At 37.6% G+C, this 14,992-nt stretch overlaps 1 protein-coding gene across 2 annotated transcripts in view; it reads right to left on the reverse strand.

Annotated features, from left to right (window-relative positions):
• Positions 1-14,992, reverse strand: part of zmp:0000000755 (phosphofurin acidic cluster sorting protein 2) — a 51,262-nt gene that overhangs the window by 19,935 nt on the left and 16,335 nt on the right. For both annotated transcript variants that reach the window (XM_055030023.1, XM_055030022.1), the window contains exons 2-5: positions 10,061-10,148; positions 3,922-4,011; positions 2,445-2,570; positions 270-432 (exon numbers count right to left, since the gene is read on the reverse strand). In XM_055030023.1, coding sequence (XP_054885998.1) covers positions 270-432; positions 2,445-2,570; positions 3,922-4,011; positions 10,061-10,148 — 467 coding nt within the window. The remainder of the gene's footprint in view (positions 1-269; positions 433-2,444; positions 2,571-3,921; positions 4,012-10,060; positions 10,149-14,992) is intronic.

The raw sequence follows: 14,992 nt of genomic DNA on the forward strand, positions 1-14,992 counted from the left end.
GTAATAGTCCCTCCATCTGTTCAGGTCTCACATCGACATTGCAGCCGCAGCTGAAGAGAATAACATATCTCTGGCTGTGGGACAGGCCTGGATTAATAGAGTTTATTCTGTTCTCAGTTGGGAAACTTGAGCCAGGTGGAAGGAGGGAAGAGAGAGGCCACAGCGGGGAGGTGCTGGCTCTGGGGTTGAAGGACTGAAACACATTTGGATTTGGACACATAGCTTTCTAACAGACCCACAGTGGGAGGCGGGAGATGGCGCTCACCCACCTGAGGTTTTGGTCTTGCGGCAAGCCTGCCCGCTGCCGTCCTCGTGGTCGATAGGTTGGCTGGACAGAGAATACACGCTGATCTCTGCCACGCGGACCGGAGCCTCCTTCACGTTGCTATGGAGACCCAGAATCTGTCCCCCGTCTGTTGGGTGTTGCATCACCTGGACACAGTGCAGCATTTAGATCAAATCCATCCGTTTAGTTACTGATACGTCTCAGCCAGAAAAATATTCTTTGGGTTTGAAAGTTTTAATTTATCTGCAAGCTAAACATCTGGTCCCGTGGCTCTGTTCCATTTATCTAGAGCAGTGATTAAACAGTCAAAAAAATAAAACATATCTTCACACATCCATTGCTGATGAAGAGATTAAAGCAAATTTTCTTAAACCACTGACAACTGTAAATAAGTATTCATAAGAAAAAAAATAATTGCTTTGCCTAAGTGGCCCAATCCAATCTGAATTGCCATCCAACCCAGCAGTGCAAGTTTTAAATAAACGGTTTTGAATTAGATGACAGAGGATGAGCTTTCCATCTAAACTCTTGTCTGGGGGCTGCTTGTGATATTTCAGCTGATGAATGGCTGTACAGGGAGCAGGCTCATTTCGCTCAACCACCAGCAGGAGTCCACTTGAACTCTCCGAGCAAAGCCCAGGAAGCCACTTCCTCCCATACAATGCTTCGACGGTTTCAGAACACGAGGCACAAGAGGGTTCTGGTCTGCAGCAGGATGACAACGCAATTACCCCACAGGGTCCAATAATAGTCAATTTGGCTTCATTCATAAAAGGTCTGTAGGTTATTTCCCAGCAGAAAGAGCAGAGCAGCTGAGTGGGAATTTAAAACACAATAATGCATTAGTCTTGTTGCCAATCAGTTTCTGCCCGAAGGTCACAGCAGGAAAACATCTCTGGCTGAGGACAGATGGTGATTAGAAAATGACTGATAACACCTGTACCATGCAAAGGTATGCATGCCTCTTAAACTATTTGGGTTGGACATCATGTAACTATATTTATATGCCATTTCTACACATGTATGGTTTGTAGTTGGTTTTCTGTTATTTTCTCTTTATTGTGGGGGACAAACAAAAACTGAACTGGCATGGCTACATCCCTAATAATCATCAAATAGGATAAAATATTTAATAAAATATTGGAGCTGCAGTTTGTTAAATTTTAAGGTATGTCTTAGACAGGCAATTTTGACAAATGTAATTATTGTCCAATATGAAAGAGAAACTTTCTTAGTTCCCTCCTGCCTCTAGACAAAACTCACAGAAACCAAACTATTTATCGATTTATATCTGAGTCGAATGTATATTTTAAAACATCGTCCTGTATTGGAACAGTATGGTTTTGTGGACATGACTCAATGCATAGTAAGTGAGGCTGCACTAGCTAAGTGGCCAATAGGCGCCGTCTCCAGTATATATCGAGTAATATATATACATCATTAGATGCAACTCATAAAGGCGGCTTGTTACATTAAGTCTACTTAGGGGTATCAAAATAGAGGGGACAAGGACATTTTTGAAATTCTTTTTTTTTATTTTTTTATCTACAATTATGCACAGCTATGTGTTAGTATGTCAAATCAAATCCTAATTAGGGTAGGAGGACAGACCACAAAAACAAAGAGGTCTGAATACTTATGCAAGAGAATTTTCTTTTTTTAAAAAAAAAAAACAAAACATTGGTATCTATCCTATCAGGGTTAATTTCAAGCCAACAACATGTAAGCATGATGATTCAGTTGAGTGTCTGTGGTCAGATATCCTTATTCTGTCATAATTTCCTCACTCTGTCTTCTTTACAAAAGAAGTAAAAAGACTCAATAGTAAATTATCTAATTCTTTTTCAAACAAACCAGATTACATATATATTTCAACAGTCAATCAACAATGAATAGACAGGTTTTTTATTTTTTTGTTAGATTTTTTTTTTGGTCTAATATAGCATGTATGAAGTAACCACCAGATGGTCAATCATTTCACACAGCGCTGTCTGATAAAAATGAATCACAGGAGCCCATTCTCTCTTGCAAGTAGAGCAAGGTAGAACACGTCCACAAGCTCAGAGCAAAATAGCGCACTTCTCAAGCAAAACGACTGAGAATGACACATGAAATGAAGCGGGTGAAAGCACTCCACCCCCAGATGAGGGGACATTACCTCGGCCATATTGATGACTCCCACAGCCAGCGTTTTGTAGCCCAGGATGGTTCGATTTTTGTAACGCTTCCGTCTCTGCAGCATGATTTGCAGTCTGTTGGCGTCCCTCTTTAGAAAGTGTGGATACTGTAATGAATCGGAGGAAAACACATAACTCACTGTAATACATTTCATCTGTTTCTATAGTCCTACAAAGTAAAAAAAAAAAAAGACAAAAAGGGTGAACCTGCTTATGATTAAATTTGTATGTATTTTTTGAAGATTAAAACAACTATCCAAGTATTCAATTGTAAATATTCTAAATTATAATCAGTCAAATTAATTAATCTGTTCGATTTAAAAAAAACAAAATTCTGATGCTAAGTTTAGACCATTTCTATAACCCGAAGGACTATAATTTTTACATTTTTAAAGCAAGTCCACATATACATAATTTCAATATTCAGGTGATATGGAGAAGAAAAAGCAATCTGTTTACACAAGGATTTCTTTTGTTTTTACTGCAATATTTGCCAACACATCCTGAAAATGAATCATTAAAGATTCTTCCACTGAAGTCTATCAAGGTATCTGTACTATTTCAGAATTTAATCCCTCACTGTTGTACCACATATATCTTTAGTCAGAAGGTAGATTTTTTTTTATGTGGACTTGTACCTTTTTGAAACCATAACTAAATTTTTCAAATAACTTTCTCACCTTTTAGGTCCACAATGTTCTCATAATAATCATCTGTAGTTGCTGGTTTTATAAGTTGGCTGAACTTATTGCTTCAACTTTTACAAGCTGAAGTTTTCGTGTGATTCAAACTGTTCCTTTCAAACATTCCTCTGCTGAAACTTTCTATAATCAAAAACTCAGACGACAACATCTAATCAACAAGCATACGATTATTGATCCTAATTAAAACATGATTTAAAAGAGAATTATTTTACTTTTTTTGAATTTTCTAAAATTTTTCACCATATAACAGCTGTTGAAAAAGGGCCTCCAAACCTAGATAGGTGGCCCTGAACAACTCAAAAGCGGGTCGTTTTTTCAAGCAGTACCAGAAGCTGAGGTTGGGATCCCAATTATGATGATGAGAAAGCATATGTATTTTAGAAATGTTGTAAAATAAATAAAAGCAACATGCTAATCAACATACCAGCTACTGATACCGATTCTGTTATCCTTGTGCCACTATTTACCTTTGTATAAATGCCTGCATACTAAAGAGTTAAGTTTATTTACGACCTGAATTTTCCTTAGAGGTCAAAATCTGTAAAGTTTGGAAACCACTGTTTTATGAAGCAAAAGTTACCTTTAGCATGTGCATACATGTGTCATAATTACTGACTACTAGGCTATGCTCAATACTTAAATCACTTTGGGCATGAAACAAAAATAACTACAATGAAAGAAAATGTTTCAGCAGCACTTTTAAGATGCAGTGACATCTGCGTGAGAGTTTGCAGTAGAATGTGAGACGGCTTGCCTGTAGTGAGAAGGTGAGCTCCAGGTCGGTCTCCATCAGTCCACTGGGAGGGAGGACGTACTCGTTTGATCTCAGAAGACGCTTCGAGCCCTGTGAGGCAAAGAAAAGTAAATGTTAAAATTTGATGAATAATTACTAAAGATAAACTTTAGGTTCAGGCAGAGGGCCGTCTTTTTCGTCAATGCATTTCTACCAGTAGAGCAAAACATGTGGAATCTGGGGAACAAAGGTCAAAAATAAATCAGACTTAAATACATCAATGTGAAATTTGCCAACAGGTATTGCTGAAAAGTAAGTGAGCCTAAACAGAATTAATTAATGCAAATAGAAAAAAAGCTTTAAAAAAGATTATCTTCTCAGACAACAGTGAGCAAGTCTGGAAGTCTTATTTTTTTCTTCTTTTTTTTTTCTTTCTTTAGAATAGGCCTGCTCCACATTCACACCTTCATGCAGAGTCACACCAACCCGTACCCTTGAACAAACAGTCCTCAACTCTATCACTTTGCCCTAGAGAGCAGGGTTCTTTTTTTGTTTTTTGCAGAATAAGAGAAATATTTTTTTTGAGAGCTCTAAATATGCATCAGCCAAATCTTTACCCTGGTATGATGCTGTAATGTTAACTATTGCAGCCAATATTCTCTGTTGGAGAAGCACAGCCACTGATTCAAGTTGCTACTTGAAACCACATTAAGCTTTCTTATCTAATGCTTGCTATTCTGCTTAAGACAAAGTCATCACCTGTGCTAATTCTGGGAGATGGCTGCCTGAGGATTTAAATACAACCGGTCGTGGCAGTCTCTTCATAGCGGAAGCCAAACAGCGCTCAGCATGTCCCCGGACGACCTCTGCCAGGCTTTAATATGCTTCTCTTGCATGCCATGGATTTAATCCATGAAGTTACTTTTGAATTACAGATTTCAGATTAACTTCACAATCAATTTTCTTGTTCTGTTGGTTGTAATCCTAAAAACAGGAAAGCATGAAGCTACCAACAACTCATCAGGTTAGAGTAACAAGTTTAGAGGCACGCTTGTTGTAAGCAGACTTTTGTTGTGCAACAGTTCTGGCAACAGCGACAAATAAAAGGTTCACAAATCTTCCAAGCGTAGCTCACGTATCTAGTACACATTCTAATTAACTTAAGACTTCCTCAAGAATAAATTCCTGAATAATGATGTAATGGTGAAGTTGGTAAGGCATTAAGCACAGCGTTACCAAAATTTCCAAATCATAGCCGGTACAGTTGATCAACTCACTCAGTAATATTTCAGACAGTGTAACCCGTTTGCTTTTGTGCTATGCTACTGTTATTTTGTCTCTCTTTTTAAAGGGGGTCTGAAATATTTGTATATTTCAGGTATTTGCAGGTGGCTGTAGTTACTAACCTCTGAATACCAGTGGTACACAGTATCAAAGAACTACTTGAACCACAGTAAATGTTAGATAACTATTTAGGTTCAATTGATTCAGGCTCTCGATGCCAACAATATATTCAGTAACACTCGTTTTCTATTGCCTGCCTGAGGTCTTTCTGCATGGAGTTTGCATGTTCTCCGTGTGCTTTCGTGATTGCTCTCCAGATACTCTGAAAGTCCAAAAACATGACTGTCAGGTGAACTGGTCCCTCGAAATTCTCCTTAAGTGTGGGTGCGTGCGTACATGGTTGTTTGTCCTGTTTGTCTCTGTGTTGACCCGCGACCCCTTCTGACGTCTGTAGGAATACATGTGTAAGATAATTGATGGACGGAGAGTTTTCTATTGCAGTATGAAAATGCTAAGGTACAGTATTAAAATGTTGTTTCACTGCTAAAACAGCAAAGATCGGCCAGAAGCAACTTTTTAAATATATTTTTGTGGAGATGGAAGCACCGTGAGTCCTTTACACAACAAAAACCTTCACATCAATTTTAGCTTCAGCTGCTGCTTTGTTTTCTTGCACAACAGTTTTAGCTTCCAACATGCAGCCCTAGCTTCTGAAAGCTCATAAGTTATGAGCTTTCTGAAATAAAACATACTCGCTCAATACAAAAAAGAGGAATAGGCCTTTCACAGTAGCTGTGGTTCTTGTGTTGGTATAACAAGAAAAACTAGGATAAATTTGAGTCTGACCTTGTCCACATCAGGTCCACAAAGAGGCCTTGTATGTAGTCCTTTTGCATGCCCATTGACTAGTACAATGAATCAAGGCAAAAAAAAAACAACCTAGGGACACTGAAACGGCACAACCTTGGCAAGGAAAGCTTGCACTCAATATCCTCAGGCCCCCTTCCACTCTCAGCTTCAGCTCCTACAACAATCTCTCAGGGGCCACAAGAGGATGGAGAGATGCCGGGCTTAGTTAGCAAAGCCTCCAAGCAACTACCAGCTCATGGAAAAATAAGTTCAATGTCATATTTCCCCCTATGGCTATCTTTTTAAACACATTAAAAACTCTGAACTGAATCTCTTGTTTGCAGCAATGACAGGAAGTGTGTTCAGGTCACTCAAAGTGCTTGGTGGGGAATTATATTACAGAGGTTTCACAAGACTTCGGAGGCTTCTGCTTCCACCCAACACACACTGATGAAGGCACACACAAATATAATTGGATCATATCTCAGCATGCTGCACACCAAAGCTTTTCTGACAGCAACTTGCAATCAAATGAGAACTGTGCACCATTTGTGTCAGAATTCATTGTAAATTTTTCTGAATACAAAAGCTTCGGGCTGCTTTTAACATGTTTAACATACTGTACTTGTAGAGTATGATAAGAACCAACTCTGACACAAGAACTATGCCCAGAAAAAACAAGAATACATCCTCATTACAACTATGGAGGCCTGGAGACTATCTATATGGAAACCCGTTACAAGGGCTGAGCCTGAGCTTGCCTGTTACTTAACTTGATGAGTTTGATGAGAGATAACCATCAACTGTGTTCAACAGACAAGCAATGACGTAAAACAAGAATTTTTCTTATTCATTGTAAAAACAAAGCCATGGGATTCTCGGCATATTCTCAACTTGTTCCTTCATCTCCTCGTCGTCTGTTTTTCCCTCCTCACTAAACCAGTTGGAAAATGCATTTAATGCTCCAATTCCAGAGCTGCGGCGAGCAGAGCTTTACTCAGCTGTCCTCGGGGCAGCTCAGCAGAAATGGGGAGATTTCACGCTCCGGAGATAGCGTAGCTCATGGATACGGCCACACTTGTTTGGCCGCCTTTACCTTCAGGACGGCAACAGCAGGAGGATGCCATGGTTTCTCTTTAAGTAGCATTATGCAGTTTTGCAGAGTAACTATTTAGTTTTCATAATGACTAGGTCAATGTTCATTAATTAAATACAAGATAAACATTTTTTTTTGATGGCCTTTAAACCAAACCAATGCAAATGACTATTTATACAATTCTGGTGTTCAGTTGGTTGTTTGTTACATAGGCAGTGGATTGCAAAAGTGGGATGCAAATTTCAATGAATTTCTTTGGTATTTTATGGGATATGCCAACAAAATCCATCCATCCATTTTCTCAAGCGAGACATTTCGGGGGAGGGACGGGGACACCTTGGACAGGTCGCGAGTCCATCGCAGTACCAACAATATGCGATGTGTAATTGTGAAGTCAAAGTTCAATTCAGTCTTTGATTTTCAATTAAATTGCATACATTTCAGTTTCACAAAGTTATAAAACGATACAATAAAATTTATTTAACTGTGCCAAGTGGTAAAAGGTTTTCCATCAAGGGAAACCACCCGGTTGCATCATTTTTAGAATTGTGCAGCAATAACTTACACTGAGCATGCACTGGCAGCACTGGAGAGAAGAACTCTTACATCGGATTCCAACTCTTCTTTTCTTTACAAATTAAACTCTGAAAACTATGCCATTATTTGTATTCTAGGCTCTGCTGTGTCAGCACATTATGGAATCACTTTTTGTTGCAAGTACAGCTGCAAGTCTTTTGAAGTAAGTCTACTTAGTTTGAACATCTAAGATTGTAACACTGACATTTTTGTCTGATTGTTTTTTTTAAGAGTTTGTGGCACAAGTGACATTCATTTCACATTAAGGCGACAGAAAAGGGAGCAAAGAAATGGCTTGGGACGGGAGTGGAGCCCAGGACAGCTGTGTTGAGGTCTAGTTTCCTAGTATTGTGCACCTGCCCTGTCAACTGAGCCACAGGATGCTCCACTTATTCTTCATAAGAAAACAGCTGAAACTGAATCAGAATGAATGGGGAACATCTGGAAACATCAATTTTCTAGTCTTAGCACAGGATCTGTATGGGATTTTTATCTGGATCTAAAATAAATCTGATATGAACAAAAGAAATATGTAAAGGCAAACATTTCCAATCATGCATAACCCCCTGCCCCCCCAAAAAAAAACATAGATTCAGATTTAGTGATCTAATTTAAAGGAGAGAGTAAAAAAAAAGCTCCTGTAGCTTCCGCCTAATCCTCCTTACCTTTCATGGTCATTATATCAGAACAACTGATGACTAAAACAACTGAGAAACTGACTGTTTCTTTAACTGCAGCTATGCTTGCTGGTACCTGTATTGCTTTAAGCTATGCAGTCAGACTACTAACTATAGGCAGCAATCCAACACTGTGCAACTGCAGATCAGTCTGGCATATGACCTGATAGAGAATCACCATTCTGGGTTACAAGTGAGTTTGTGTCACAAGTAGGCCTGTCACAATAACAAATTTTGCTAGACAATAAATAGTCCCAGAACTTATTGGGATAAACGATAATCTTGTAGTTTTGAGGCCATTTTCAAGTAATATAATAGTAATAATGGCACAATAATGCAAGAACACATTCTCAAGAATCAATAAGAATCAATGGTCTTTAACTTGTAATGAACATTTAAACACTGGAACTGGAGGACTTTTTAAATATCCCAAATGAATAAAAAGAGCAAAAGAAACAACAAATGAAATTATGAAGTCTCTGTAACCAAAATTATCTTTTTTTTTTTTTTAAAGGGCTAGATGAGACCAAAGCACCACATTGAAGACTTTTTTCACTCAGTTTTTGGTAAAAAAGAGAGAGAAAAGAGAAAAACGATTAATCAAGTTTCTTTTCATTTGTGAAATTTATTGATTAATTGCTTATTGTGACAGGCCTAGTCACAAGTAGAATATTTTAACCGCCATAGTCTTATTCACAAGAAGATAAGCTGATGATTATCTTCAGGTTATATCTGAGCAGGCGAAGGATTTGAAAATAGTTATAATTTTGGTATGAAAACTAAGATAACGCATCAACTCTGCACAAATTGATCCCAAATGAATGCATGAATCCATCACCAGATGAATGGATGTATGAATCAACATATGCATTCAGACATGGTAGAGATGCATGTGTGAATGAACGGAGGAATGCCTGGACGAATAGATATATTGACTGATGCTTCAAGGGATGTATGAACGCACATTTGAATTTATAAATTGATAGAATATTGAACAACATTAAACAAAGAGTTCAGTATTAACTGCTGAGCTAATTTCCCATGTGAATGTACAATAGGCAGTGTGTGTTTCCCACTGTTTTCATGACAGCCTGAGCTGCTGCACAGTTGACATGGGGCTTCTGTCTGTCAGGACGGATTCATGTCATGCTTTAAGCCATATTTTTTCTCTCCAAACACAATTCTATGCCGCGTCTGTGAGCTTGAGATACCAGTCTTGATTTCCATAATAAATTGTATAAAATTAAAATTCCTGTCTAAACACCAGACTGTCTGAAAAGAGTGAGATTCAATGTTGGATCCAGAGTGGTTTATTTTATGTGAAATCATTAAATAATAATTCAAAGCAAAGATGACAAAGTTTTCAAGATAAATGTTGCAAGCACATGTATGCACAAGCAATCAATGCAAGATGCACAATCCTACTTAAAGGTGCTAATGCTCCTGCTTAGAGCAGTAAGCCGGACTGCCACCTGAGTAAGGCACTGGGGCTTTCGGCGCAGCTAAAGAGGGTTTTATCCTGCAGCAGGATTAGGTGAATGTCTTATCAACCAGGCCAACAATCTAGACCAGGAAGCAGACACAAAGTGAAGCACTGGGTTCAGGCTGAGATACGCCACTTTCAAGGGTCTTGACAATGAATCTTTTCTCATCACAAATAGGCGGTTAAGTTACCAACCTGGATTTTGACAGCTATTGAAAGCGAGTTCAGCTCCTTATCCAGTTCTTTGAGGACGACCAGCTTCTTCAGTGTCAGGCTGCACAGCCTGAGGGAAACAACAAACAGCAAAAAAAGCACTTAGAAAAAGTAGCACCATCATTACAGGAAAAAAAAATAAAAATCAGTAGCAGGAGTCTGCACTAAGAACAGAGACCACAGATTATGCAAAGCAGTCCTTTTTTTTGGATACTAAACATCAGAATTTTGTTTAAAATGAGGTAGAAAACATCACTTATATTGTTGGTTTACAACACCACTTTACTATAAGAAACAGAGCCTTATGTGCATAGCCATCTGCTGCTTATTAAAAATATAAGTTTTGTCAGTTTTTAACTTCAATATTTTTTATTGCCTTGAAAAGCATACTGCAAAAAAATATACATCTAAATTCCTGACTTGTAATAAAGAATACTTTTGAATATATTCCAAAATTACTGTGCTCCTGAAATAAAAACGTTGCTGACAAGGTGGTGAATTATTAACATTTTTCATATATGAGTCCACAAGTGCATACAAAAGCTTCAATCTTATGTGTAGTCACTGAAACCAGACAGAAAGTTCAGATAAATGATTGATTAGCTGCTATAAGCATATCAAAAGCAATTCCTGCTCACCTCTGTTTCTAGCACTGGGCTGGTCTGATTATTTGTAGTTTACTAACAACGAGTAGATAGATGAAACTTAATGGCCTCCCCCCACCCCCAAGATGGGTGATATGGATTTTTATCATAATTTTTAGCAGTATTCTTTGTGAGAACAATAAAATAAGTCTATTTGGTTATAAATGTGTTAGTGTTTCAGTCATAACCCCTCAAACAAAAATAATGCTCCAAAAATACAATTATTTTCAAGTTGTGTCTTGGTTTGGTATTTACCACACTATTTATACAGTATCAGATGCATGGAATGGTGGTGCTGGATTATTTACATTAAGCCACATAAGGAATGTACATTGCACATATATTTGAGGCTTAAATAGTCAAAGAGTTAATAAAGCAGACTCATTGATGTTTGGTTACAAGATCATTATCCAGCCGTGGCTTTCTTTGGCAGGATTTATGAAAGAAAGGCTGATATTTCATCATTCCCAGCTCATCATCACTGTGAGTTTTCATGTCGTCTCAGAGGACCCAAATTCACATGTAATTAAAACAATCTGCTGCTGATGGAGGGGTCAGATAGGATGCCAGAAATCCCTTTGTTACGAGACACAAGTATCTCCACTCCTGTCTGCCACTGTGTTTTGTTGTAAATGAAACTCATTGCCATCTGTTCTGGCCCAGTGCCCGGACGTCCCTTTACTCTGCGCCAGTTCGCTTTGACACCCAAAGAGTCATTTCAGACAGACCAGGTGTTATTAAAAAATATAACAAATATTTGGTTAAAGTAGCTACAGAAATGCACGGAGTTAGGAGTGGAAATTTAGAAAAGATTGCTAGTACTGATGCACAAAAGATGGTTTCCCTGTCGCTATCAGTCAAAACATAGTTCTGTACCAAAAACTATGTCAACAGTCAAGAGAGAAGGTTCTATGCAGTCGTCTCTAGATCTAGATATCTACAAACACTTAGTGCAATGCAAAGATAAGTGACACGTGTTCTTTCTGTGCCCCAGCTGATAAGCCCCTTTAAGGGGCACCGCTGGCACTTTTTTTGTTTTCACTGGTAAACCCTTCTGATTGACTGTTCATGGATAGAAATCCAGGTTATTGTTATATCTAGGAAACCTATTTCCCTGTCTATCAACAGATCTGATTAGCGCCTGGTTAAATCTCTGGAGAGAAAAACACAACCAACAGCCATGCCTTCACTCTGGAAGGAAAACTGCAAATACAGGAAACAAGAATTTCAGCTAACATTTTGCTTCCTAGCTGTAGAATTTAATGTCTTTCATGTATTGATGTGGTTTTATTTTAACTACAACAAATAAACCAAACAAGAGAGCTTTTCACATTCCTACAAACAGGGTCCCCTACATATTTTTCATGTAAAAACATTACATTTCCAGGTTCAAATTTCCAAACTTCCAAATTATGTTACAGGAGGACGAGTTGAGACTGGGCAGATGGTTGTCTGTATTTTTTATTTATCTATTTATTCACACCAATAACTTGTTTACTTTGGACTGAATCAGTTGATGATCTTGCTAACTTGTAACTTGTTCTGGCAGTTTGGTTCCTTTTCCCAAAGAGTAAGTTCCAAATGAACCAAAACCTGTTATCAGGCAAGAAAGTTTAGTGACCCGATGTTTCCACAGTCAAGTTTAATCGCTAGCATGTTTCTGGATACTCTTTCAGGCAAAGTTATCAAATAAGTAAGCCGAATAATTTTGAGAAGATGTGTTGCAAGTCACATATGGGCTTATATGTCACAAAAAACATGCACTGCCTTTATTTATTCTACCTCATACATGTATACCGGGCACAGGAAGGCATTTCAGTAAAGCTACATCGAATTGAGTCACATTAACGCAATACACTAGCCACTCTAGAGTTCGTTTTGAGATCAACTCCTCTGGTCTTGGTATAATTGTTTTGGTCTCCATGCTAGAGAGGTTGCTATGTTGACATCTACAGAAACATCAAGTGGGGAAATGAACCAGAATTTTAAACAAAATAAAGATCTCATATGTAAAAACATCCTAAAACTCAGTCAGATCTACCCCTGCATGACGAAAGATTTACTAGAGAACTCAAATTGAACCATGTGAAGATGGTAACTGTAATTCAACTGTAATTCCAATCAAGTCTCCTTCAAAGTAACATATACTGCAAGGAAATCTTAAAATATTAAAATATAATTTTATGTGACTGACAGACATTTCTAGTGACTGGCTGAGCTTTACTGTCATCTTAAAATGAACAGTTTCATACTGGCGCCCAGTCGGAGTCTGAGCACTTCACAGCTTGAAATGTTTAATCTATATGCCATCGCTAACAGCAACAGAGCAGCCCTGCTCCATCTAAGCCCATCACTCTCTCCATGTCACTCACTAAATGTTGACCTTTTTTAGCCTTTACTTTGCCGTCGCTGATCCAAAGCTGTGGAATTCATTACCTTTGAAATTGCAGACCATCAATGATGAATTAAAACTGCTTTTAGCACATAGTATTAAAGCGACATCTTTAATACTGTTACTACAGATGTCAATTTGTTTTTATATTATATGTCTTTATTCCAGTCTATGTTTTTAATTCTACCATTAATAAAAAAGCATCTTTGTCTAGGTAGAAGGCTGAAATGATTAATTGTTATTAATCTGATAATTAATCAATGTGATAATTATCAGATTAAGTGACTACTAAATTAAATGCTAGCTGCAGCCCTAATTAGTAGTGTCTGTTATAATATGTGATGCCAGTGACCATTGGTTCATTGGTTGGCCATTAAAATCAAAAACAAGGGTGATTCTTCAGATAAAACAAACTAAAAAGAAATCCAAATTTATAAAATGCTCAACTAAAGTAGTTTTGCTATGAACTATGACATTTTGAAGAAGACAGGAGCACTAGCAGGAAATTTAATGCTACCAGTGAGTCCCTTAAAAAGGGATCAGCACAACAGAAAACTATACATTAAAGAAGCGGATGAATTTTCTTGCTCTGCTCTTGGCTGAATCATTAAATAATTATAATACATCATTTTTCAAAGTGAAGCAGACAGCTACTGTTGAAACTAATGTGTGAAGTGAGATAACTTATCTGTGGCTACAACCATCCAACAATAATCTGGGCTGAACAAACAAAACTACTTATCAGGCAGGGCACCCACTCTGCCGTAGTTAAATATTTGACTTTAGATAAAACTGCAGCAATCGCGGGTAAAATGATGACTGTATCTAACATGACTTATGACTCCTTTAAAAATAGAGAAAGATTAACAACATGTTTCACCTCAAAGTGTAAAGTATTTTGCATCATGCAAACCAGCCAAATATTACAGCAGACAAAACAGTCATTATAACATGCTTATGGCTGACATGCATCTGTCTCTTAAGGCCTTCTTTACCCCAAACTAAGCATAAAATCCATCCAAAAAAATTTAGTTTCTGCAGAGTCTAGGAGAAGTCATGTGAACCATATCTATGAGGTAAGGATTTCCTCATTATCTACAAACAAGCACCAAAGGTCTTTATACTGCTTTGAGCATGCACAAACTCTCTACAGCAGGCCATTGTTTTGGCTGCAGTGTACTGTGACTGATTCAGATTAAATTTTATTGACATCAGAAAGTCAATAAAATTTGACAATGAAACACAAATTGCATCTTACCAAAAACAATTAAGCAGTAATTGAATGACATATGGAGCAGTGACACGGAGTACACAAAATGAATTGTATATAAATAGGCATTGCTACACAGTTATACCTGCTATGACTATAAACATGTTTCACAGGTGCAACACTGTATACATAGCTGTCCAATAACTACACAGTACAAAGTCTATGACTATAAATATGTAGTTCAGTAGGTGTATAACCCCTCTGGTTTGCTTTCCCAACGGTCTTTTGCTGAAGTACTGCTGTAGATAAGTGAATAATCTCTTTGTTTGTTTTCCATAGAGGATGCAATTTCTCTAATAATTCTATCTTTGACCTAATCACTTTGATAGACAGAGCCATTAAATGAGCTATTAAGACAACTACCTATAATCTCTCTCTTTGTTTTTCATAACCAAGCAATTCTCATATTAGTAACTTATCTTTCCTAGACATGGGCACTAACAGAGCTAATGCTAAGCAATATTTGTCATTGAATCAAAATGATTAAAAAATACTGGTATTAAATTGATTTGTATATCTCTGTAAAATCTCAGGTGAATTGGACCTATTTGTCTACTAATAAGCATTAAGAGTAACAATAGCTGTACAAATAATTTTCTCTCAATTCA

Source organism: Poeciliopsis prolifica, unplaced genomic scaffold (assembly GCF_027474105.1).
Source record: "Poeciliopsis prolifica strain line A6 unplaced genomic scaffold, Auburn_PproV2 SCAFFOLD005, whole genome shotgun sequence".
Lineage (NCBI taxonomy): Eukaryota > Metazoa > Chordata > Actinopteri > Cyprinodontiformes > Poeciliidae > Poeciliopsis > Poeciliopsis prolifica.